Source organism: Vigna umbellata, chromosome 10 (genome assembly GCF_029865625.1).
Source record: "Vigna umbellata cultivar VRB3 chromosome 10, Vumbellata_1.0, whole genome shotgun sequence".
Classification (NCBI taxonomy): domain Eukaryota; kingdom Viridiplantae; phylum Streptophyta; class Magnoliopsida; order Fabales; family Fabaceae; genus Vigna; species Vigna umbellata.
The window spans coordinates 11,997,991-12,021,516 of NC_142174.1; the positions used below are offsets into that span (position 1 = coordinate 11,997,991).

At 32.7% G+C, this 23,526-nt stretch overlaps 3 protein-coding genes and 1 pseudogene across 3 annotated transcripts; 1 reads left to right on the forward strand and 3 right to left on the reverse strand.

The window, feature by feature from the left end:
• Positions 1-1,176: 1,176 nt before the first annotated feature.
• LOC148191919 (uncharacterized) lies at positions 1,177-1,694 on the forward strand. The gene has a single exon (XM_088101086.1). It carries the CDS (start codon positions 1,304-1,306, stop codon positions 1,475-1,477), a length of 174 nt encoding a protein of 57 aa, XP_087957212.1. The 5' UTR covers positions 1,177-1,303; the 3' UTR covers positions 1,478-1,694.
• A 906-nt stretch (positions 1,695-2,600) lies between these two features.
• On the reverse strand, positions 2,601-7,642 carry LOC124819513 (vesicle-associated protein 1-2-like). The gene is made up of 8 exons (XM_047291051.2): positions 7,389-7,642; positions 7,251-7,321; positions 7,024-7,105; positions 6,814-6,929; positions 6,542-6,706; positions 6,396-6,446; positions 4,372-4,449; positions 2,601-3,098 (listed from the first exon to the last, which is right to left on the reverse strand). Exons 1-8 carry the CDS (start codon positions 7,438-7,440, stop codon positions 2,988-2,990), a joined length of 726 nt encoding a protein of 241 aa, XP_047147007.1. The 5' UTR covers positions 7,441-7,642; the 3' UTR covers positions 2,601-2,987.
• A 2,761-nt stretch (positions 7,643-10,403) lies between these two features.
• LOC124819514 (Sec14p-like phosphatidylinositol transfer family protein) lies at positions 10,404-14,340 on the reverse strand. The gene is made up of 12 exons (XM_047291054.2): positions 14,079-14,340; positions 13,497-13,899; positions 13,294-13,393; positions 12,871-13,137; positions 12,553-12,630; positions 11,758-11,859; positions 11,593-11,642; positions 11,147-11,255; positions 10,953-11,033; positions 10,755-10,886; positions 10,628-10,669; positions 10,404-10,548 (listed from the first exon to the last, which is right to left on the reverse strand). The coding sequence occupies exons 1-12, from the start codon at positions 14,173-14,175 to the stop codon at positions 10,504-10,506; spliced, it is 1,506 nt and encodes a 501-aa protein (XP_047147010.1). The 5' UTR covers positions 14,176-14,340; the 3' UTR covers positions 10,404-10,503.
• A 2,197-nt stretch (positions 14,341-16,537) lies between these two features.
• Positions 16,538-18,638, reverse strand: LOC124819519 (putative aspartyl protease At4g16563 pseudogene; annotated as a pseudogene).
• Between the last annotated feature and the right edge of the window lie 4,888 nt (positions 18,639-23,526).

Here is a 23,526-nt window from a genome sequence, read left to right on the forward strand (position 1 = left end):
ATTCGGATGGTCAAGTTATAGTGTTCGGTTTATATACATATATGAATGGTGGTGATTAATTGTATTAAGTGTTTGTATGATGTACCGTTCGGTTTCATACGTATTGAACTTGCATGAATTGTATTTATGTGTTTATAATTAAATTACATTAGCTTACCCTACTTTCTTGTTTTGTCCGTTTTTGCAATGATCATCCTGTGAATGTGAACAGAAGGTGATGAGTGTTCAGTGGAGCAAGCACTGGTAGGCGAGGATCATGTTGCTTAGGTTAAGACCGCTCGGTCATTAGTTGTGTATAGTTTTAGAATGGATTGTTCGTTTAATAGGCTTAACCTATCTTTTGTAAACCGATCGGTTTATACATAGTGTTGTATCAGTGTTCGGTTTATGACTTTAAATTGTATCATACTTATTTTATTCTGTAAAATTTTTAGTTTTATTTTACGCATATGATCATGTAATCAAATAAAATAAACCTTTTTGTTTTGGTACCGTTTTCAGATTATGTTTTCGGTATCCTACTAACTAAAACCATATTTAAATATTCAACTATAATTTTGTTAAATATATTAGTTACGGATGGAACAAATTTTACACATTACATTTATAATCTAAAAATAGACGATTTGATAAGAATATATAATATTCAATAAAACAAAAGGAAATATATCTTACATAATTTTTTTAAGTTTTTATAAATTTGTATCTTAAATTGAGTTTTTACTAAGTTTTTTCAATTTGTTGAGCATTTAAAAAATTTATATTCTTAATTGAATTTTTGTTATTTAACTTTTATGTTAACCGGATTATAAAACTATTATTTTAACTTAATTTTGTTTATTTGTTTGTATAAATTAAAAATTATGAGATTTTATAATTAATATAAAATGGTATTATCAAACATAAAGTAATAACTGTTTTTATTATTTAAAAATGTGTGAAATAAAAACCACCTTGACAGTTACTCAGACAGTCCACAGAGTGATATTATGTAATTAATTATAACAATATATTATATTGAATGTATTTTTAATTAAAAGAATAAAAACCATTTATGATTTAACTTTAATGATGGTTATTAATTTATAGTAATGATAAAGCTAATGATAAGGGGGCATAGAGAATATATGGGTCCCACCAGTAGAGGAAGAAGGTATTACTTGAAGAAGGGTTTAGGGTTAATTTGTTTGTATGGAAAGAAAAATTGCTTGGGGAAGGGGTAATGTTATGAGCTAAGAAGGGAATAAATACAGAAGTGACCCCATTCATACGGTAGCAGCTGTTTTTCGATGTGGTTTTGACGATGGGGATAATCAGAAGCAGTTTTTCGCACGTCATGGCCGCAGCTTTGGGGGTGTACGTTGCCCAGAACTACAAAGTCCCAGACATTAAGGGACTTGCCTCCACCGCTTTCTTCATGGCCACCCAGATTGAACACACTTTCAGGAAGAATTCAAACAAAAAAGATGAAGATTGATTATTCATTCTCTCTCTACACTTTCCCTTTTTATCATCTTTTCTTCTCTTATGCGCTTGCTTCTTGGATCATTCTGCCTCTTCCTAATTTTTATGGTATTATTTTAAAAACTTCTAGTAATCCTCCTTAGGCCTCAGTATGATATTTGTTAGATCGTGATTAATTCAGTATAATTTAAATTTAATATTTTAAAATTCATGTATCGTCATTTAATTTATCGGTGATTGTTTTGGTAACGGATTAATTTGAATGAATTATTCACATTATGAATTTATATTAAGTTATTCTTTAAAGAAATATACAATAAATTTTTTATAAAATTATATGATATCAAATATAAAATTTAAAATATAATTACAAATATATAATTACATTTGAATTGAATTAAATTATTAAAAATTTAATTCACATCTATATCCAATTATAATTATTCATTTTATTTAATTATTTATTTAATATTATCCGTTTACTCGATCCAATTAATATTACCTGGATCCGACCTACTGTATACCTAACTTTATTTTGAATTGTTTTTCAGATTCAGTCGAATGTAGATAAAATAGATCCTTTAGTGAAGTATAATAATCAAACATTTTTATTAAATTAAAATTAAATATGCTTTTTAGTCTTAAAGCCAAATCTTTACGTGTCAAACATTTAACGATATAAACAAGATAAATAGTAACATGAAACACGTTTGATAAGTCAAAAATTTAATATATTTAAATTAAAAAAAATATATATATATATATTCATTTTCAAAAGATAAAAATATATTAACGTTTTCAATAAAATCCAATTTCAATTTGAATTCAAAGTTTATAAACTAAACACATTTAACTTCTTTTAAGTACATTTTCAAATAAAATATGAGTACGGTTAAATTCCAAAATTTATCTTATTTTAGGCCAATAATTTAACCCATTTAGATAAACAGTAGCTAGTATTTGTCAACTTTCAATTACATGATTGGATTAAAGGTTTGACAGTATTGAAATTCTTTATTGTGTATCAAGATGCAAAAAATACTTTCAAAACATATTCTTAAAAACCATTTGAAAGAAAAAACTACAAAACTGATGACCCTGGCCAAACAATGAGCCTTTTATCCAGCTTTCAGAAATCTAACAACTACAAAGTGATATTATTCTCATGAAAAATAAACAAAATATCCGATAATCATAATATGCATGCTACTAGTGGCCATTGTTTGACATTTCCAGACCGTCACTGAATGAACCACATAAAACAACAAATTTTTCCCTTGACTTAAAAAGAATGCATGTTACCAAAAGCATGAGTCAGTTCACAGTAATCTGCTCTTAAAAGAAATCATAGACCCACGCTTTCAACTAATGTTTCTATGTCCATATTGTTGTCGACCCCCAAAAAAACACCAACACCTACTGGATTTAATCTGTTTTGCCCTTCGTCTTCATTTCTTGAATAGCCAGGAACAACAGGAAAACTAAGATCAAACATATGGTGAAGGATTGAATCTCAGAAAGACTTAGGTCTTCTTCATGAGATACCCCATAATTATGCCAAGTAAGCCAATTAATATGACAATGACCATCGAGACACCGCCACGACTTTTGTTGCTTTCCCGTCTCAGCATGTCCTGCAGGTAATAAGATCATCAATTAAGTGTTCCCCCACAGTTCAAACGTGATATATACTAAGTTTGGTTGGTTAAAAGACACTTGCTTATTTGCTTTAATACAAATAGATCATACCAATTTGTCTGTCATCATATACTTGTCTATATCATAAAAAAATTATCATCGTATGCATGACTAAACATATTTGACTTGTGTCAACTTTGAAACTCGACATAAATAGGTGAGAAAGCATTTTACACGAAAAATGTGTTCCTAACAGATCTAACCAAAGCACAAGTGCACAAATTGAACAATATTTTCCGTAAAACAAAAGCTCAAAATGCTAATGCTCGAAATCTCTGTTCCTCAGTCTCCCAATTCCACGCAATTAACAGTCACGAACAATACAGAAAATTAAGAACAGGAAAATATTGATTCAACATAATATGCATTTTTAGGAAGAAAATAAAAGATCATGGGCCCCTATATTCAAGTGAAGACCCTCCTAAATTTAGTAGACATAAACATTAGACACTTCCATGTTCCCCATCTAATCCCATACCATCTTGTCAATCAGGAATTAATTTGTCTTCTAAAATATTTTGATATGATTTCCTAAGAATACACTAGGTATTCATAGATTGATCTCTTGTCCCTAATTTCACATTATAGGATATTTTGTAATTGAGTAATAATTATTGTAAATATTTCTAGCATTATTTATAGTGGGAATACAATAGTGAAAGGCATCAAGCCATTTTTCATGACACATCTTTTCTACTTTTCAGTTCAAATCAGGTTTTCAAATAAAAAGACAGCTTGGTTATGTGATGATAAGTCAGATAACGATAAATTAATATAATATTTAAGGCAAATTATTCCACCATAATATTTAAGGCAAATTAACATAATGCAAACTTCATTTTACTAAGCAAAAGCCCAAGGACAGGGGGCGAAAATAAGCCAAAAACAGAACCACCTTATCCAATTAGATTATACAAGAGTTCATTTTATCATGTCAAGAAACGGAAAGAAGCAATTCCTTCCAAAGAAAATCAGCACATCCACCAGACTCGGTTGTGAACCAGTGATCAAACCTTCAACAAACTTTTCACAATTCTCTTTCTAATTTATGGTGCTTTCCTTTCGGTTTTAGAACCGTACTACCAACTTAAAGAGGGGTAACAATACTCTTTGGTATTCCCCTCTCCAATCAGGAGAAAAGGAGAAATACAGGTCAGTCAGATGGAGAGACACAAGTTATCTATCAGAACATATTTTGTAAATCCTCACCAGTTCCTGACGAAGCTTGTTATTTTGTTGGATAGCATTATTCTTTTCTTCAGTCAGCCTTGAGATAAGAGCTTTTGCCTGCAAAATAAGCTGACTACAATCAAAATAAAGTTCCCAAACATAAAAAATAAAAAATAAAAAAGCAAAACAGTAGTTACAAGCTTTTAAAACCATTACAACCTGGAATTAAAAAAGAAATTGTTTTTCGTCCTGTTAATTCATGATTGATAGGTCATACAAGAGATGCTGATCCTGAAAATGTGAACTTAGCCTGTTTGGTTGAGAGAAGGGGGAGGAATGGAAATAATAAAAGGCGTGTTTGGTTGGGTGAAGATTTGTGAAGAAATAATTTTAAAAGTTGGTAGATCTGTCGTACTTCTTTTCATCTATTTCCACTTATTTCCTGAACCCTCTCCTGTTTTTTTCCTTTATTTCTCTTTAGACAAAGACCTTTAATTACTACTTGTTTCTTCTTTATTCCTACTCTACCAACTTATTTTCACAATAAAAGGTTCTGTAAAACAAACGCCCCCTTAGAGTTTGAAGCAGAAACAACCTACAAAAGTTATTTGAAATGACTCTAAAATCACACCAAGGACCTCACTACGCAACAAAGATACTTCCTCAAGCCACCGTTTTATACAAATGATATGCTCTAATACTTATATGATCATATGTATTTAATTAGATGCCATGTTTTGCAAATATATGACCAATTTAGAGAATTCTACAACAAAACTGGTGAATGCCTTCCAAAGTAGTGTGAAAGAAACATGATAAATGGACATAGAAAAGGTGAATGAAAATAAGTGAGAAATAAACAGGAAATTAGAAGTACTTTTCTAAGAGAAGTAGAAAATACGTAGGAAATACAGTGAAAGTGAATATTGGATCCCACCTTTATTTCAAGTATCTCCACTCTATTTCTACCCCCACAAAACAACACACTATTTCCATCCTCTCCCTTCTGTCTGTTAGCAGCCAAACAAGGGATTAAAAATGATAGAGCAAGAAGCCCCACCTTTAAAACCATTATCTTTAATGATTACTCTTGCTTAAACTACTAATTTTACTTGGACATAGTTGAAGAGCCCACATCAATTAAAAATAATATCAAATTATAATATATTAGTGGATACAAACATCACCTTATAAGCTAGCTTTATAAGGTCGAATTAAAATTAAATTTCACTTTCTTAAGATGATATCAAAGTCACTCAAAATCCATCTTAACAAGGCATTGGACCTTGTATTACCCACTGTCGAGTTCCCCTCTAGTCCCTTGCCTAAGATGTATAGTCCTCAGCATAAGAGGGTATGCCAAAGAGCCTACATCAACTAAAAACAAAGTCAAATTAATATATATATATATATATATATATATATATATATATATATATATATATATATATGAGTGTAAATCTCAATTTAAAAGTCAATTTGTGAAGTTGAGTTAAACTTAAAGACACTACTTTAAGATGGTATAAAAGTCATTTAGAATCTATCCTAGCAAGGTGTTGGATCTCATGTCACCTACTATTGAGTCCCTCCTAAATCCAAGAGTCCACATCTTACATACAAGTTTTATGAGGTTAAGTGAGACTTAAAATCCACTTTCTAATAAGCACCAAGTTAGGAAATTTCCTTCCAATCAATATTAGACCCAAGAATGCGAGTAAGACTCTATCTTAAGTATTGAATTGTAAATTTGCACACCAGTTTGGCACACAGTGAATGACATCGTTCAAATATCCAAAGTTGCTAAATGATGCAAACTAAGCAAGTGACATGTTCAGAAGTTCAGTTTTCATTTGCAGCATACTGACTGCAAAAAAAATGTAAATTGAAAAAGTGACGCATGTTCAAGCAAGAAAGATCAGTTCTCATTTGTATTTTTTCCTGGTAAGTATCAATACTGAATCACGACTATTAGCGTCAGTTAATTAACACGGCCACTGTCCTCAGACCAAAACGCGGGTTCAGTAACAGCGTATAAACTCCAAAAATATATCAGTTAGATTTACCTCTACAGACTTTTCTGGACCATCATGTCGTTCAGCAAATGCTCTTGTTACCTAACAAGCCCAAAGAGAAAAACGTTCCAGTTAATATCTTAAATCTTCTGTTAAGAAAAAAAAAGTTTCAACTAAACCACAAGTTAAGAACTCACTGCAGCGGAGTCAGCACCACTGATATTTCCATTGTCGGAAACAGAACCTCTAGGTGATGATCCTTCCTCGGAACCTTCCGGGACTGGAGACGGAGGTTGAGGCGGAGAGACATACAACACTCTCAATTTGCACTCCTCAACCACATGCCCCGCTTCCTTGTTGAACTACAAAAATCCCAATGGCAGGAGTCTCAGTCATTTCACCCGATAAACAGTTAAAAAAAAGAATCAAAGAAAATTGCAACGGGTAGCAATAGCATGACGCATTATACCATTTCTGCAGTGATATCCTTTGCGGCGATTCCATCCTCTACTCTTACGCTTTGAAGAAGAAACTTATCCTTGCATTGCATGTCAGTCGGAGCTTCCTTTTGCGCTTGCATGGTAACTAAAATAAAACAAAAATGTGACAAAAACACGATTAACAGTCAAAAATTAAAAAATGAAATTAGATATGGATAGTATTGTATCCCGATAGGTACCGATAACATCGCATGTAGATCGTGGCAAGACAATTCCAGTGTTTGGACGAACACAGTATTTCTTTGGATTGGTTGTTTTCACCTGCGAGCGGAATCAGAATAACAAAATTAAACATGCAAATCGAGCAAGAGGCTGGGGAGAAAAGATTTGTCAAAATCATAATGACCATAAGAAAGTTGTTCCTAAAAATTGAAGAGAGAGAGAGTTGAAATGAAAGGTTGGTTACCTTGAATGCTACATAGCTATCGGTCTTATTTGACAATTGAAGAGAACACGAGATCTGCTTCTTGAGCTCAACTGAAAGAAGGGAATGAAAATGAAACCCTAGAAGAATAGAAGAAAGGGAGAGAAAGAGAGAACGCACATATGAACTTCAGTTCAAGAGGTTCGATGCTGAGAAGGTCGCCGGTGCTCATCTCGGAATGCGATTGAGGAGACTGAATGGATTGAACGGATCTGGTGCGTAGAGAATGTGGATCGGAGAGATCGAGAAGATGGAAGAAAAGGAAAGGAAAAGAAAGAGAATTGAAACCCAAATGGGAATTCAATTGCAATTACAATTACAACAGAGAGGAGGGATTCTCATTCAACTTCCTTTTCTTTTCTATTTTCTCTGTGGTCGAGAACGTGGTCATTTTAATGCGCCTCCCTCCTAATTAATACTTTAATAATTACTCCTTCTACATTTTAACATAAAAGACAAAACCATAATTCAACAAAAGCAATTAATTCAATTAACTTTTTTATTCACAAAAAAAATCATTACCCTATGGGTTAATTACTAGTTTTGTTGTTAGCTCATAAATTTCTAACTGAATAAAAATATATTTGCTAAAATTAAGTGTTAAATATAAATTGAAACAAATATATATATATATATATATATATATATATATATATAATTACAAAAATTCCTATCATAAAATGTATGTTGTTTGTAAAAGAATATCTTATCATGTAATTATAATTTTATATTTTAAAAATTAATTAAATTTTGTAGTATTTTCATTTTTCTAAATATATATTATTTTAATAAATCATTTCATTTAAAATAATTGAGCCAATGGTTATTAATTTAATTTAACTTAATTGTATAGTTTGTGATGAGATGAAATGAGAAGGAAGTTGATGTTTTGATACTTGTCTTTATTCAGTTTTTAACTCACATAGCCGCAAGTTATTTGAAATTTTTTTAAATAAATTGAATAAAACTATAACTTTGGTGTTTTAACAACTTTGAAAAATATATAATATGAAGAAAATGTGTCTGCTTATGCATCCAAGAGTGCTCTTATTTATTCTACGTGTAATTTTACTTTGAAGTAATTTTTATGCTTTAATTGTAAAATTTATTTTAACCACATTGGAAATTGCATTCGAAATACCCTTGAGAGATGTAATTAACTACTAACATAATGGTTTGACCACATCTCTCTCTCAACCTACTTGTCCAATTTTCCATAGAGGAAATCTTCACCTTTGTTAATTTTCGATACATTTGTGGATCTTCGTATAAGCTATCAAATTATAATCTTTTAAAATATATTTCTTTGAAAAAAAATACATAATACCACTCAAATCAAAGTTGATTTTTTAAACTGTGATCACATGTCTAAATACTTAAACATTAGATTATTTTTTAAACTATTAATGCATATTATCCCATGTGTATAACAATAGAATGTCTTTAATATGTAATAGACTATTTTATTACACTTCAACTTTTTTAATCTAGTATGTGAAAGAAATTTAGACATGATTTGTAATTGATTTTTTAAATATATTCAAAAATTTAATAATTTTTAATTTTACAAGCTAATTATTTTGTAATCAAACAACTTTCAATCTTGATTTTTACATACTTAGTAAAATAAAACAAAAGTAAATTTATAATTCATTGCATTGTTTAATTATTTTTTTCTTTCGTGTTAGCTAATTTTAATCTAAATTCTCTACCCATTTTTATTATTTTTCACTTTTTATTCTAATTTAAATATTTTACTTTCTTTTTGTTTTTGTCATTTTCAATCCATTCTGAAAAGAGTAAAAAGAATGGGAAAAAAAATTGAGGGAGAAGATGGTTTAATATGTACAATATGTGGGAAAAAAGCAAAATTTTCTTCTTAAATGTGCTGAAAGTTTTGGAAAGTGTGATTGACCATGTTGTGTATTAATTATACTGTGGAAACATCTCGTTTACAGTGCTATAGCCTTTAATAACCTTTTTTTTTATCTATTATAATAATAAATAATAAAGTAATTTTAATGAACAAATATATTAAACAAAATTACTAATTTTAGAATTATTAATAATAATTAAATAAGTTCCTTTTTCATTATTTTTTTTAATCTTGCAACTCATCTAATCATTCATTTCCTACCCTTTTTTTCCTCTACTGTAAGTCTTTATTTATTTTGTCTGTACCAAGAACATTAATGTTTTTTAAACATCATTTAAACACAAAAATAAAATATTCTTAATCAACTATGCACATGATTTAATTCGTAAAAAAATTGACGATAGTTTATGAGAAATAATTGATTTTCCCAAAATATATATACTGAGGAAGTCGAGAACTTTAAATACATATACCCAACACTTATTAATCTTAAAATTGTCTCAAAGTATCAAACTTGGTAAACAAGTCTCACTCTTTAACCAAAAAAAACATGAGGATGTATTAATAATAGTTAATACTACCTGATTATTCTATTAATAATAAAAAAAAACAGGGTTTAAAAATAAAAATTACAGAGATCCAGTTCTCCCAATACTACCTGACTATATTATATCTTAATCAAGATAAAGTAAAAAAGAATAAAAAAAAACTTTGAATTTAAAATAAATAAAAATAGTAATTATTTAAAATAAAATATTAATAACAATTATAGTAAAAATATTTCCTTAAAATCAAATAACATTCATGACAATAATTTTCTGTTTATTTCTTATTTATTTTTAATAAAATAAAATATATTATTTATCTTTATTTTCATTTTGTTTTTCTCCAATTATCTTTATTTTCTCTACCTGCCATCAACATCAACGATTTCTACGTTTTCACTTTTTGTCTGAATTTCTATTGTCTGTTTCCACTCCCATTATTTATATCAATAACGAGAAAGTATAAAGTTTATTTCGTTTCTCTTAATGAAACTTATTTTATACACCTAACTAGTAACTGTATACTAACAAAGTAAATCGAATAAACCCTCTTTCCTTCCGATTCTGTCATTCTTTTCTTTTCTACAATTTCTGATACTTACCAATATCATCTCAATAGTATTACTGTGTAAGATTATTTTATTTTTCCTTTCTATACGACAAGTATTGGTAGAATTTTTTGCCACGAGCATGTTAGGATATTAGCAAAGCAGATCTTGTAAACTTCAATATATTACAATAATGAGAATTGGGAAAAAATCAATAGACTCACTGCAACAGCATACTGCTGCAACAGTGCTGAAACTACCCACTTTTATACAGCTGGTTGATCGGAATGCTGTGCTTGTTCTTTCGATGGCTGAAACAGAAAAGTAAAGGTAAAAATACAAGGCCGTTTCAAATTGCTAGAGGAATTCATCAAAGTTTTTGAATCTCACCACAATGGTCTTTTGAAGTGCATCTTCCAGCGTCTTGATTTTCTGCTGACATTACAAGTATCATAAAAAACATCCTATTACCTTGGTTTAACCTTAACGTGGAATCATTAAAAATATGAAAACTCACATTCTGTATGTCTCCAAGAGTAGCTTCAAGACAATCAATTTTTTGCATTGCTAACCTACAAGTACATGCAGAGTCTGACCCCGCGCACGCTGTCTCCTCAAGCAGACTCAAAGTGTTATCGCCATCTTTGGTCTGCATATCTCATTATCTTTAGCAACAAAGTTCATATCATTGGTAGAACAATTAATACTACCTCACCTTTTTAGGCATCGAGGAATCTTCTGTAGCCACCTCAACATCCTCGCATTTACCATCGATCTCTTCTCTCAAGTTAACAGCCTGCATATGTATAATAGCCAATGAGATCAACATGCCCCTCTCAACTATTTCTAGATCACAAATTCACAGCTAAAAAAACAAGAGTAGTAATCTCATTCACAATACTGTCAAACCTGAATCATTTCCAACACTTCTGGATTTTTCCAGGGCCCTCGATCACTCATCAGACAACCTCCATAATCGGAACATGTGCAGTTACCACCCAGAAAAGTTGGCAAATTACTGCAAATCAGACAATCAAATCTATGAACTTCATTATATGCAGAATCTCACAAAAACATTTACTTGTTAATAGCAGTAATTCATCAGCAAGGTACAAGTTGCTACCTGTGAATATAATCAGGTACGTCTTAGGTATTAGTTAAATAAAATAATTGTTCCTCCAAAATATAACAGTTTAGGTAAATTTAAGAACTTTTCTGCCTGTCGTTCGATTTTCCCTTGTTTATTTAATCAGGCCTTTCATCCTTACTTGTGATAAGCGAATTTGTTAATCTCTTTAATTATAAATGTATTTTAACGATCTACAAGTGTATTAATCATGCAGAAGTCACATTACCTCGGCTCGATAGCCTCAAGCAGTACGCTGAGATAATTAGAGCCCAACACCTGTAGCAGCAATCTTTCATGTTCAATATGGATAGAGGCCAGAAAACAATAATATGTGCAAACTCATGGCATCTGATCATGAACTAATATATATAGTTTCAATTATTGATAATACCTGAATTTTTGCTACTGTGCGTTCATCTAGAAATGTCTTTACTGCTTTCCACAGCATCCTAAACCCAGATCCGGCATTAATAATAAATAGCTTATTTAGGGTCTGCAAGAATAAATTGCTTATTAATAACACTAGTTAACTACGCACTGATCTTATAAACACAACATTAAGCATATCTTCTCCATCTCGCATGGTTAAAAATGCAACTAGCTGAGGTTTACAAACTCTATTTTGTTTTGTTTCCTTTCTCTTTTTCTCTCTATATACATTAAAAGTCTGACGTCAACTAAAAAATATGATGATTTCTAGTATATAAATGGACGGGAATCTCATTTTACAAGTGAGTCCGTAAGATTGAATAATATTTAAAATACTTCTTAACATACGAGAGTTTATTTTAATGTTTGTTGTGTTTTACGGGCTATCGAGTAGATCACTCATTAATGTTTAATCTTGTATATGATTCGATGTAATTAAATGATTATAAACCTCGTCTTACTAACTAGTTTATAAAATTAAAGTTAATTTCAAAGTCACTTTTAGCATAAACATGTATATGTATGTATGTATATGTGTGTCTATATATATATATATATTATATTTTGTTAATGATAAATTGCACCATGAATGTACCAGAAATTACAACAAGTATAGATTATAATCATGTCCTGTTATGTTGAATCACTGTCACAACTTGAAAACAAATCTTATCAGCAGAAGTGACCTCCAGTGTCACACATTTATCACAAGCATAAACAAATCATAGCATGTGAGACCTATAATCTAAAAAATTACCTCAGGATAGTAACAGCTATCGATCTTCTGAATTTCCATGAAGAGGTACCTTGCGGGCTTTGAGAAATTAGACATTCCCTGGAATGTAAGAATACAATACAGACAAATAATTGTATCAGTATTTAGATACCTTATAATATAGATATGCATATGTACTACTAGAAAGTGAAGTGAACCCAAATAGATCATAACAAGGTTACATTTTGTATAGTTTTTGAAAAGGCTATTTTCCTCACTGTAAACTTAGCAAGTCCTCTCTCCCATGGCCAGCAAGTTGAGTTAAAAAGAAAAAAAAAATGTTCAGAAAAATGTGCTTACTACTCCGTTGACATCCAAGATACTTGTAGTGGATGCTATGTGCCTTTTAGCCGCTAGAGAACAAGCAGGGTATCTTAGTTTGAGAGTTTTCTCTTGCTCTAACACATGGTGTTTGATAAACCTTTCAAATGTGGTAACTTGGCCCAGTTTGTTAAGGTCTACCATCCCAATTCTCTCAATATACAAAGGTCTTCCATATCTATCAACTGCGTGGTATCCATGAGGATAGCAGTTCTTCACTTCGTTGTACTCCGTGAAATTGAATTCCTGATAATGTGCCAATATGTGAAACCCGCATATAATGTTAATTGAGCAATTTCATATTAAATAATTAACATTTAAAGCTGTGAATTCCTGGTTATGTACTAATATGTGAACCCCGCATATATAATATAACCTTCAAGTTTAAAGTTGTTCGTTCACCTTTGGAAGCTGGTCTACTCGAAATTCCTTGCGCCAATTGAGATAATTTTGGAACATTTCTTTGGATTTTGACATGTCGAAATCCCTCATGCGCAGAAACCTTGCGTCATTGAAAAGCTGTGGAGTTAGAAAGCTAACTCTGAAATTAACTAAACTTGTCATAGAACAGCAATCAAGAGATACATGTTTATGTGTATATATACCTCAGAAGAGTGTGATAATCATCGTGCTTAGGTGGCAAGAGAGATTCTTGTAAAAGCATTTCGCGAAAAGACTCGACAATCTGTTTATCCTTGGGATCACGAGCTCCTTCTAGAATCATTACAAGGCTTTTACTCCTCCTAAATTTCATGAACGGGAATGACAATGACAAGAGTGACTTGATAGGTGACGAATTAGACTTTTTCCCTGACGTTGATGAATGCAGATCCCAATGCGTTTCGATCGGAGGGTGAATACTTTTTTTTTTCTTACCACTACCACTTCCACTGTCAAACTTCAATCCCTGAAAACCAGGACGCAATTCATCTTCACCTCTTGCTATGGTCACGTCCCTGTCGTCGGACTCTGCCTTCGGACTTCTCATTTGTAAACAACACAACGCTACTGAAAAAGTGCATTCATATATACAAAATACAAAATATGTTCAATACATCCGATAGCCTGCAATTGCATGCCTTCAAATTAAATTGTTTTCATGCCAGAAATGATTTAATTTCTCACTGTAATTCTTTTGCAACCAAATCGGAATTAAAGAATCAAAACCCATGTTTAAAACCTTATACCTCTCACGATTGAAAACCGTAATCGATGGCCATTTCTTTTAACCGTAAAAACTTTACCACTACTTGTGGGTGGCCTACGATGCTCAAAATGAATCATTATTTTATACGAACCGTGTGCTAGGATGCACGACCCAAAAAGTTCATTGAACAAGGGTCGAATTCTACATGAGAATTAGAATCAGATGGGGGAAAAATGTAACTAACAGAAGGAAGGAATTGTAAAACAGTAGAAAGAGGTTGATGTGATGTAACTAACATTAAAGAAAAACAACAGAGAAGAATACTCACAAGAAGGAATTCAATTGGAATGAAGAATGAATAGGAAGAGAGAAAAGGGTGTTTTTCTGAGAGGAAAAGAGTGACAATTGACGTAGGAAGAAGCACACGCTGGGGAAGAATGGTATTCGAATTATGTGTGTTCCAAGGAACCGCCAAAACAAACCAACCAAGTTCGGTATCTCATTTTTTAAACTACATCGGAGTATACCTTAACCTTTACGTGACTACTATTAATATTTCCATCAGAAATTAATGAGATAAAAAAATATTTTTACTAATTCCACAGTGACGAAAATATTTATAAATTAATATTTTATAAATTTATGACTTTTTTTAGTTCTTTTATATGACTGCTTTCGAAAGCAATGAATCGCTGCCACTGATATTTTATTCATCAACCCTATTTTTTTTAAAAAAAATTGAAACTTTGGACATTTATCATTTCCACCTCAATAATCGATTAATTTTTTACGTTAATATTTTTGTGGTGACTAAAATTATTCGTGAATTTCTTTTTTGTAAGAAATTTCTTGAGTTCCTTGAAGCTACTTTATCTCTCAAATTTTGAAGCTGCTTTTAACACTGACATTTCCCTTTGGGCTTCTCAGACACACGGCCCAATTAACAGTTTTGCCATATTTGGGCTCGTAGCCCAATTAGAAAGCATCCTATAGTTTTTTTCTTTGGCACCTTCTTTCAGCACCCCAAGTTTCCTTATGCACCTTGTGTCACATTCTCACAAAATTTATCTCCTTTTAGAAAATCATTCTAGAATGTCATATGATGCGATTTACCATTACGAAGTAACTCAATAGTTTAGAATTGTTTTTTATAATAATCTTTCAAAAAAATATGTTCAATTCATTGTGGAATCTCTCACCTATCCATTCTGAAAATATAATTTTAGGATAAATTTTAGACTCTCACAAAACAAAAATCGTTTGGTAATAACAAATTTCATTACAAAATGATAATATTTTTGCAAGTACTACGACGTTAAAAAAATTACTCGATAGTAGTTTTTTCATTTCATATTTTTAGAGTTATAAGTCAAAATTCATACGAGTAAAAGAAATTAATAGCCCAAGGAGACATTCAACAGAAAAAAAAAAAAACATTCAAAGTATTTAATTTTTATTCATTATATGTGACATGATATTTTTTATTATTTAAAATGTGTTAAATACATAAAAAAATTTACTAAAATGAGTAAATAGTACAGCTAACTAGATTGTTGTTATTTTAAAAGTATTTATAATTATATTCCTAAATTAAATATAAATTAATATTTTTTAAAATTTGTAATGTATGGTTAAATTTTCGAATTCTTAATTATAATGCTTAGATAGAGTAATTTTATTTTATAAATATATATTAAGAAAATTAAGCAATCAAAACATTCTAATTAAGTTATATTAATAAATATGCATTCATACGACTACTCTATCATTATTATTTTATCTTTTTAAAATTTGTATCCTCCACTTTCTTTTACGTGGTCCAAATTGGTTAATAAACCTTTTTATTAACATTGTTCAGTGTTGGAGTATGAATGAGGTGGATCCAATGTTGTCTAGAACCACACGTGCGCCTGTGTTGAGTTCTGACAACAAAACTGCATTACTTCTAACTTCAGATGTCCATGCATGTATATATGTATCGTTCTTCCTCCACCAACTCCAATACAATACTTTATTCTTATTCTTCTCTTGCTTTAAGATTACATTTCTATTATTTTGTAGTTAAAGTTAGACACTAATCTTTTTTAAAACATGAACTATAATTACACATTTTATGCATTATATTTAAGATTTAAATACATTTTTCATCTATATAAAACAAGTTAGTTTTTGGTTTCCGTAAAAAAAAGTTCTTTGTTTTTTACTTTAAAAGTTAAAATTATCACTTGATCGTTAATATTATATGACACGAATTAGTTACTTACATTTTGATAAATAAAAAATTAAAAGAAAGTTTTAAATAATAAATACTGTTCACGTGTAGCCTAAAATAGTGTTAAATAATATTCATTTGCTTGAGTAACACTTTCCTAAAATAGTGTTAAAACTTTATGCTACACATAGTTTCCCTCCAAAATATTTAGCAAAATAAACCAAATAGAACATTAAATACTCGTGATGTTTTAATAAAACACAGCAAACATATTTGTTTAGATCGAATTCCAGGAAGCCCCACCACAAAAGAATCTGTAATATATAGAACACAGTTTCAAATAAAAAAATCATTATTAAAAAATCATTAAAAAAAAAAAACTCGTCAGCATATGTACTTCACTTCTTAGTTTCCATATCATATACACTTGGAGAAGGGAGCCTGAACCCGAACCCGAACCCGAACCCACCACCTTATTTTTGATTTACAATCGGACCCAACCCACTTGTAGAAAGGAGTAATCCTGTGCTGCACATAACACAGTAAAACTAGTTTTTGTGACGGTTGAGACTATCCCAAAGCGAAGCGCATTGCCTCTTAGCGAAACCCACGCGCTGGTTTTCCAAGTCATACACCACCTCAAACCCTTGCTGCTGATAGTTACCAAGTGTGGCTCCAGGTCCACCGCTCAACTCACTGTCATCGCCACCGTTCATCAACATCAAGCACCCCACCTTCCTCCTAACCCCATCACCACCGTCTAAAAACTCATAAAAATAGTTTCCCCTAGGCAGCACCACATTTGAATCATTCCCCACAAAGTGCCACGTCACCGTAGGCACCTCCACCAACCCTTCCAAAAAATAACACGGCCCGAGGCCCGTTTTCTCCTCCACCTTACTCGCGCGTTTCAGAACTCGCCCCACTCGCCGGTCAAACTCACTCACCACCGAGTTATACAAACTCGCAGGCAGCATTGTGAACGTGGTTCCGCTGTCAACAACCACGCCGCCGTCCCCTCTGCGGTTCACCCTTCGCAGCATCTCCGGCGCCGGAATAGTCCTCTTCCCGACTGAGATTCCGGCGAGTCCGACGCAGTAGAAATAAGGATGCTTCGGGTTCCGAAGCATGGACGTGTAAACAAACTCACTACCCTCTGCGGAATCGTCGTAGCGGCCGAGAATGAGTGGACTCGGTTTGCGAACTCGTTGTTGATCGAAAGAGTGAGAAACCAGACAGTAAGAAAAACGGTTACCGAGGTTTGGAGAGATGGTAGCAAGTTGCGCAGGGAGTGACAACAAGCCCCGACCGAAACCTGCAACGCCGGTGGGTTCGGCGAGTGCGGAGTGGGCGCAACCGAAGGTGAAGTTTTTAAGGAAAAGAGAGGACATGGATAGAGAATCGCGGTAGAGGCGCGCGATGAAGCTTCCGTCGCCGTAAGCGTAGTAGAAAGGTGGACACGTGGCAGAAGAGCAATCAGAGGTTTCGATACTGTCGAGAGGACAACGTGCGATTGCGCAGAGGTCACTGGAGGACATAGAGGAGTGTGCTGCGGAGCATGCAGGGGATTGGCAGGAGACACGGTGGGAGCGCGTGACGTTGAGGGGTGTTGTAGCGTTGAATTTGCCTTCGCAGAGAATGCACTGGAAGGGAGTGCATGGGAACCAGACGAGGTCGCTGCCCGTGTCCATGTAAAGGGTTATGGATTGAGAAGGGTTAGAAGCTAAATTGAAGGAAAGGGTGTAGTCGCTTCCTGAAGAAAGCGGGAGAGAGATTGAGTTCTGGGTTTGGCGGTGGCGGTGGAAGCGCGAGGCTGAGCGAGAGGAGGTAGCTTTGAGAAGGTGATGGGTACTGTTGAATTGGGTTTTCGAAATTGAGTTTGTTAAGGGTAATATAATGATTTGGTGTGTGTGGGAAATGCAGAGCATGAAACAGAGGAAAAACAGAGGAGGCATGGTTTGAGTGAGAGACAGGTTTTGAATAGTTGCAGAAGGAGAGAGTGTATTATAGTAAGCTGTTGGTGGTGGTGGTGGTGGTATACGAGGAAGGTGTTATTGTGTATTGATGATTACTCAATATTCAAGTAAAGAAGACTTTACTCATTAGAAAATTCAGCAACTTTGGAATTGGAGACGGCGATGAAGTTGGATTTGGAACAATAATTGGGATTTGTTAGCTTAAGATTAAGCAAAGTATATGATAAGAGAAGCTTCATTTGTTCTGCGGCTTTTGCTGTTTTACCTTTCTCTGTTAATTGGCGAGGGCTGGGTAAAGACAGCAGCTACATTCGTGTCTGAACAAAAACTAGTTTAATTTGTTTTGTTTTTTTATAGTTGTTTGTCTGTAGAAATATTGTGATAAAATTATGATCTGTTGCGGAATTCCTGTGTCTCGTCTTGTTTCTTCTTACCTTTTTGGGTGTTAAGTATTATGAAGTGGGCATCAATCTTTTTCCAACATATTAATGGGATTGGACCCCTTCCTAATAATACTCTACCTAGTCCTCCTCATCCTTAAGCTTAGCTTTCCTATCAAATCTTAAATTCCAAAATCACATTTTTACATCATTAAATTTCACCATTCATATTATCAAAATAATATATTGTTATTATTATTGCCATTATTAGTTTTAGAATGCATAATATTTATAAATTTATAATTCGTCAATAGTGTATTTGAAATGTTATGTAAAATTTATCTCCAAAAAAAAAGTTAAATAAAATATTTTACAAGATTCATTTATTTTAGTGTCACTTTTTTATCTATAGAAATTTATAAACAATACGGATAATTTTTTTTTTAGATTTAAAATATGTAGGATACTTTTTTTTTTACATTTTTTCATATTTATAAGATAATTTCTTGTGAATTTTTTAGACTAAGACAGCCGATAACTTTAAAATTCACATGCAAATCATATAACGACCTTTTACCTTTCTCGTCATCGGTTGGTATTTTAAATCAATGTTACGTTAAGAATTTTTCTTCACATACTCTTTTATTTTCAACGAATTTATTGTTAAAACAGATAAAGACAGAAGGCACGACCAAGAAACAAAGAAAAGACCCAAAAGAAATCAACGTCAATGTTAATTATTGAATGCAAAACTTTGAAGAAATCAACGTCAACCTGATTTTGGATTATTTTATCTACTTATAACTGTTTAAATTAATGATTAGTATAAAATTACTTGTAAGTTAAAGTTAGAACTGCGACTAACATTCTAAGATGGATAAAACTTGCAGTCTTCTTTATTTCTGATGAACTAAAAATAATAGAATTATTCTGTTAAATTGAAAAAGTCATGTAAGTTTTATAAATGTTCATAGAATAACAACTTTCAAATTAGAGTAATTTTTCAATATTTCAAAATGGATGGACTTGAAATATGGTCGGGGTTTTTATATTAAATTATTTTAATATAAATACATATTTGTTAAACAGTTGTGAGATCCTTAATAATTAGCTTAAGTTAATCCTGGCACCTCACCCTTAATGCTTGCCACCTCATTCCCAGCCATTTAAAACCCACTCCCAATTCTGATTTTTCACCTCTGCTGTGCACGAAAATTTAAGCCATCATCATTTCTCTGCTACATTAAAAATGCACCAATCTTTGCATGCAAGCACACCACGTGTCACGGGAGAGAATTCCAAAATCAGAGTTTGGTGTGCATGTGGCAACCTGTGACACGTTCTTCCAATTTAACATTAGTTTAACAAAAACAGACTTTTCGAAAACACACTTTCACTTACACGAACTCATCTTCAACCTCTGAAATTCACCCTTTCATATTCTCCAACTTCTCTCTTGAACCAGTGAACTTCCTTTTTACTGTAAAAACTTATATCTCTTCTCCAACCACGATTTCAGCACCGTAGGAGTGTTCGTCCAGTTGTGATCTTCATTTTGGACCGAACAGAAATTAAATCCAACCTGGTAAGTCTCCTTACTGTAGTTCGTCCTTAGGTTTCTGGAAAAAAATAGAGTTTTTCATACATGCAAGCATGTATTCTAAGTGTTCTGTGTTCCATGGTTAGATTTTTGTTTGGAAGAGTCAAGAACGTGAGGAAAGCTTAGTTGGTCAAGCCATTTTGTATCTAGGACAAACTTGAATTTCAATCCGGGTAAGGGAAGCTTATATGTTTAATTTATACTGTATGTTGAATGATCTGAGTTGCATGAATGAAGAATATAAGATTTGAGTTGTATGGACGATCACTGTTATTATGCATGTATGAATTTCATGAAGTTGAGCTGTTATGAATGGTTACTGAGATCTGATACGAATTCTGGTTTTTGATTGATCTGTTATGGATGAACACTGACTTTTATGTATGATATATGTTGTTGATCTTGATTAAAATGCATGTTGAATTGATTATGTATGAATGGAGTATGTTATGATATATTTGGAATGATTTGGATATTGAAAATGTATAATAACGATGTTGAAGGTGAATTAAATCTGGAATGAATGTTACAAAGTTGGAAAAAAATGAAATCTGGAAAATTTTGTTAAGTTTGAGAAATCTGGAATTGTAATCTTCCCCTTTTATGAATGACGCTCGTCACTGTACGGTCATAGACCGTTCGGTTTTTCATTAAAATAACTTAGTTGGAATTCGTTCATTTGGAATGAATTGCTCGAGAACGAGCGTCCCCAATTTAGTGAATGAGCATTCGTTTCAGCTCAGCTTAGATAAATATTTGAAACTTTGTAAAAACGTGACGTTCGGCCTTAAGTCGAACGTTCGTCCTCAGTGACGTTCGGCCTCATGTCGAGCGTTCGTCCTTAATGTCGTTCGGCCTTATGTCGAACGATCGTTTTATAGAGCGTTCGCCCTTATACTGAACGTTCGTCTGAATTGGCGTTCGGTCTTATACCGAAGCGTTCGTCCTAAATAGCGCTCGGTTTGTATCCAGCGTTCGTTCTGATTTGTGCTCGGTCATTGACCTAGCGTTCGTCCAAAGCAGGGTTCGGTTTCAAACTGAACGCTCGTCCTTATTATTGAATTCTGAGCGAACGAAATTGACGTTCGTCCAAAGTAAATTTCTGAACGTTCGTTCATTTACAGTAAGAGTTGTTTTCTGTACTTTAACTTCTCTGGTTATTTATCTAAGCTATTCTTTATCTAAGTTATTCTGTAAGATATTTATTCTCTTAATTCAACCTAAAGTCTTTGTACTCAATATTTTCTGAGTATTACTCTGATTTTCTAAACTCAATCCCATTTAAACTATTTTAGTATTCTTAACGTCCGTAAGTGGACTATAGTTCGTTTCTTTTGTTCAGAAACGTGAAGTCAAATGCACTGTAATAAGTTCGTTCTTATTTGATTAAAGGATGCCTGTTGTTAATATATGAGAATGGAACAGAGAATGAGAATGTGAATAAAGGGAACTTGTTATTATGGGCGAATGATACTTTGAAAGAATTATTGGAAATGGATTTTAACGAGCGTTCCAAGGAGGAACGTCTCAGATGTGTGAAATATTGAATGGTAAAGTATGAACCTGGATAAGTTAAGCCTCGCGGTCCATCCTGATATTCCGTGATACGCCCCTTCAAGTAGAAGGGGGTATTCATGCGTGGGAATGGCAGGAGACCCTAGTCCATTGAGTACTTCGGGCAGATAGGGTTAACCTCGAGTGGCAGCTGGGAGATTTGATCAGTTACTACACCACTCGGGTGCAAGGACGCTTGTAACTACATGGTTCATACGGTCCGGACGGTCTGTCTTATATGTATATTGATATGCTAATTTTATGATAAGTTACATGTTGTATGCTTGAATTGAATTATGATTGTATGTGTTAATTAGATAAATTAAATATTATAAGCTTACCCTTGCATTTCCATTGTGTTGTCTCTTGTATATGTACGTCCGTCTTGTCAAATGCAATGATCATCCGTTGTGGATGTGAGCAGATGGTGGTGCATCCCTTGAAGCAATGCTGGAAGAAGAAAATTTGGACGACTCCAATCTGGTTGAAGTTGAAGTAAAGGTCGAGCCTTAGAGTGCTCGTTTGATTTAGGCTGTATATGTTAGCATAGTTATAACGTTCGGCCACCTATTTTGTAAGGCCGTTCGTCTTAATCATCTCTGCTTGTATTTTGGTGCACGTTAGTTTATATATTTAAGAGCGTTCACTTTTGGTTTCATTGTATGCGTTTACACGCGTCCTCTGTACTGATGCCGTTAGGCTTTTCAATCCAGTTTTAATGTAAAGACTGTTTGTGATTACTGTTAATTGTAATTAATTCTGAATTATAGTGATTACTGTATTTTGGGATGTTACAACAGTGAATCATTAGATTGGATAATATTTTAAATTTTATATTATTGAGTGATTTTACTAATAGATTTATATATTTTAGTAAAGGTATTATAAATTTTAATTATCCGTGAATTTGTCAATTAGTAATTATATATTTTAAAATTCATTTATAAAATTTGTTGATATTTTAAAAAATTTATTATTGATAACTTTTTCGTTACTAAAAAGTTGTCAATTTTCTGCTAAAAAATCAATAAGAAATATATTATAAATTAAGTAAATGAGTATAGAAAAAGAAAGGAAAAAGAAAAGAAAGATAAGATTAAGGAGAAGATAAAGGAAGAGTGGGAGAAGAAGCTGGTAAAAGAAAAGAAAGAGGAGTAACAAATAAAAATGACAGTGATTGTGGAACGACAACGAGGACCATATCGACAAAAGAATATAAGAGTAGATAATATATTAAAGGCTTAATACTTATTTTTGTCCCTCTTTTTAAGGGAAATGTTCACTTTCGTCCCACCTTTTTCAAAAAGTTCAATGTGGTCCCACATTGTGAAAAAAGTGTCCAAGTTAATCCTTTTTGGTCACGGCGTTAAATATTTAACGATTCTGCTGCCAGCTAGGACTGATGTGTGCAACGTGGCTTTTTACCTGCGTAACGTGACAGTTGATGTGGCAGTGGCAGTGATAAAAAATTCTGAGTTAGGGTTTGAAGAGCAAGTGATGAGAACGGAGAGTGTAATTTTGCCGTCGAAGCCCCTGGTTGAAGAAGCATCAATGGAGAATCCTCCCACGGCCTTTTTTTGCTGGCTCTGTTTTTCCTTTTTAAACACTGAAAACAGGTATATTGTTGTTAGGTGTAAGAATTATAAGAACTTGACAATTAAATGTAGAATAGAGTAGTGTGGAGCTTCCTTTTTCTCTCTCAAAAAGGATAAACGCACAATTTGCTCTGCAGATTTCATCACCCAATTTGTATTTCCAGTTCTTCC

Excerpts from the sequence above, each read along its gene's own strand:
- LOC124819514 (XM_047291054.2), bottom strand. The coding sequence starts at position 14,175 with ATGATTCATTTTGAGCATCGTAGGCCACCCACAAGTAGTGGTAAAGTT. Across the intron at positions 13,900-14,078 it reads ACGGTTTTCAATCGTGAGAG|TAGCGTTGTGTTGTTTACAA; the intron begins GTATAAGGTTTT and ends GCACTTTTTCAG. Across the intron at positions 11,034-11,146 it reads AAGTGTTGGAAATGATTCAG|GCTGTTAACTTGAGAGAAGA; the intron begins GTTTGACAGTAT and ends ATACATATGCAG.
- LOC124819513 (XM_047291051.2), bottom strand. The coding sequence starts at position 7,440 with ATGAGCACCGGCGACCTTCTCAGCATCGAACCTCTTGAACTGAAGTTC. Across the intron at positions 6,707-6,813 it reads AGGATATCACTGCAGAAATG|TTCAACAAGGAAGCGGGGCA; the intron begins GTATAATGCGTC and ends GGATTTTTGTAG. Across the intron at positions 6,447-6,541 it reads GTGGTGCTGACTCCGCTGCA|GTAACAAGAGCATTTGCTGA; the intron begins GTGAGTTCTTAA and ends TGGGCTTGTTAG.
- LOC148191919 (XM_088101086.1), top strand. The coding sequence starts at position 1,304 with ATGGGGATAATCAGAAGCAGTTTTTCGCACGTCATGGCCGCAGCTTTG.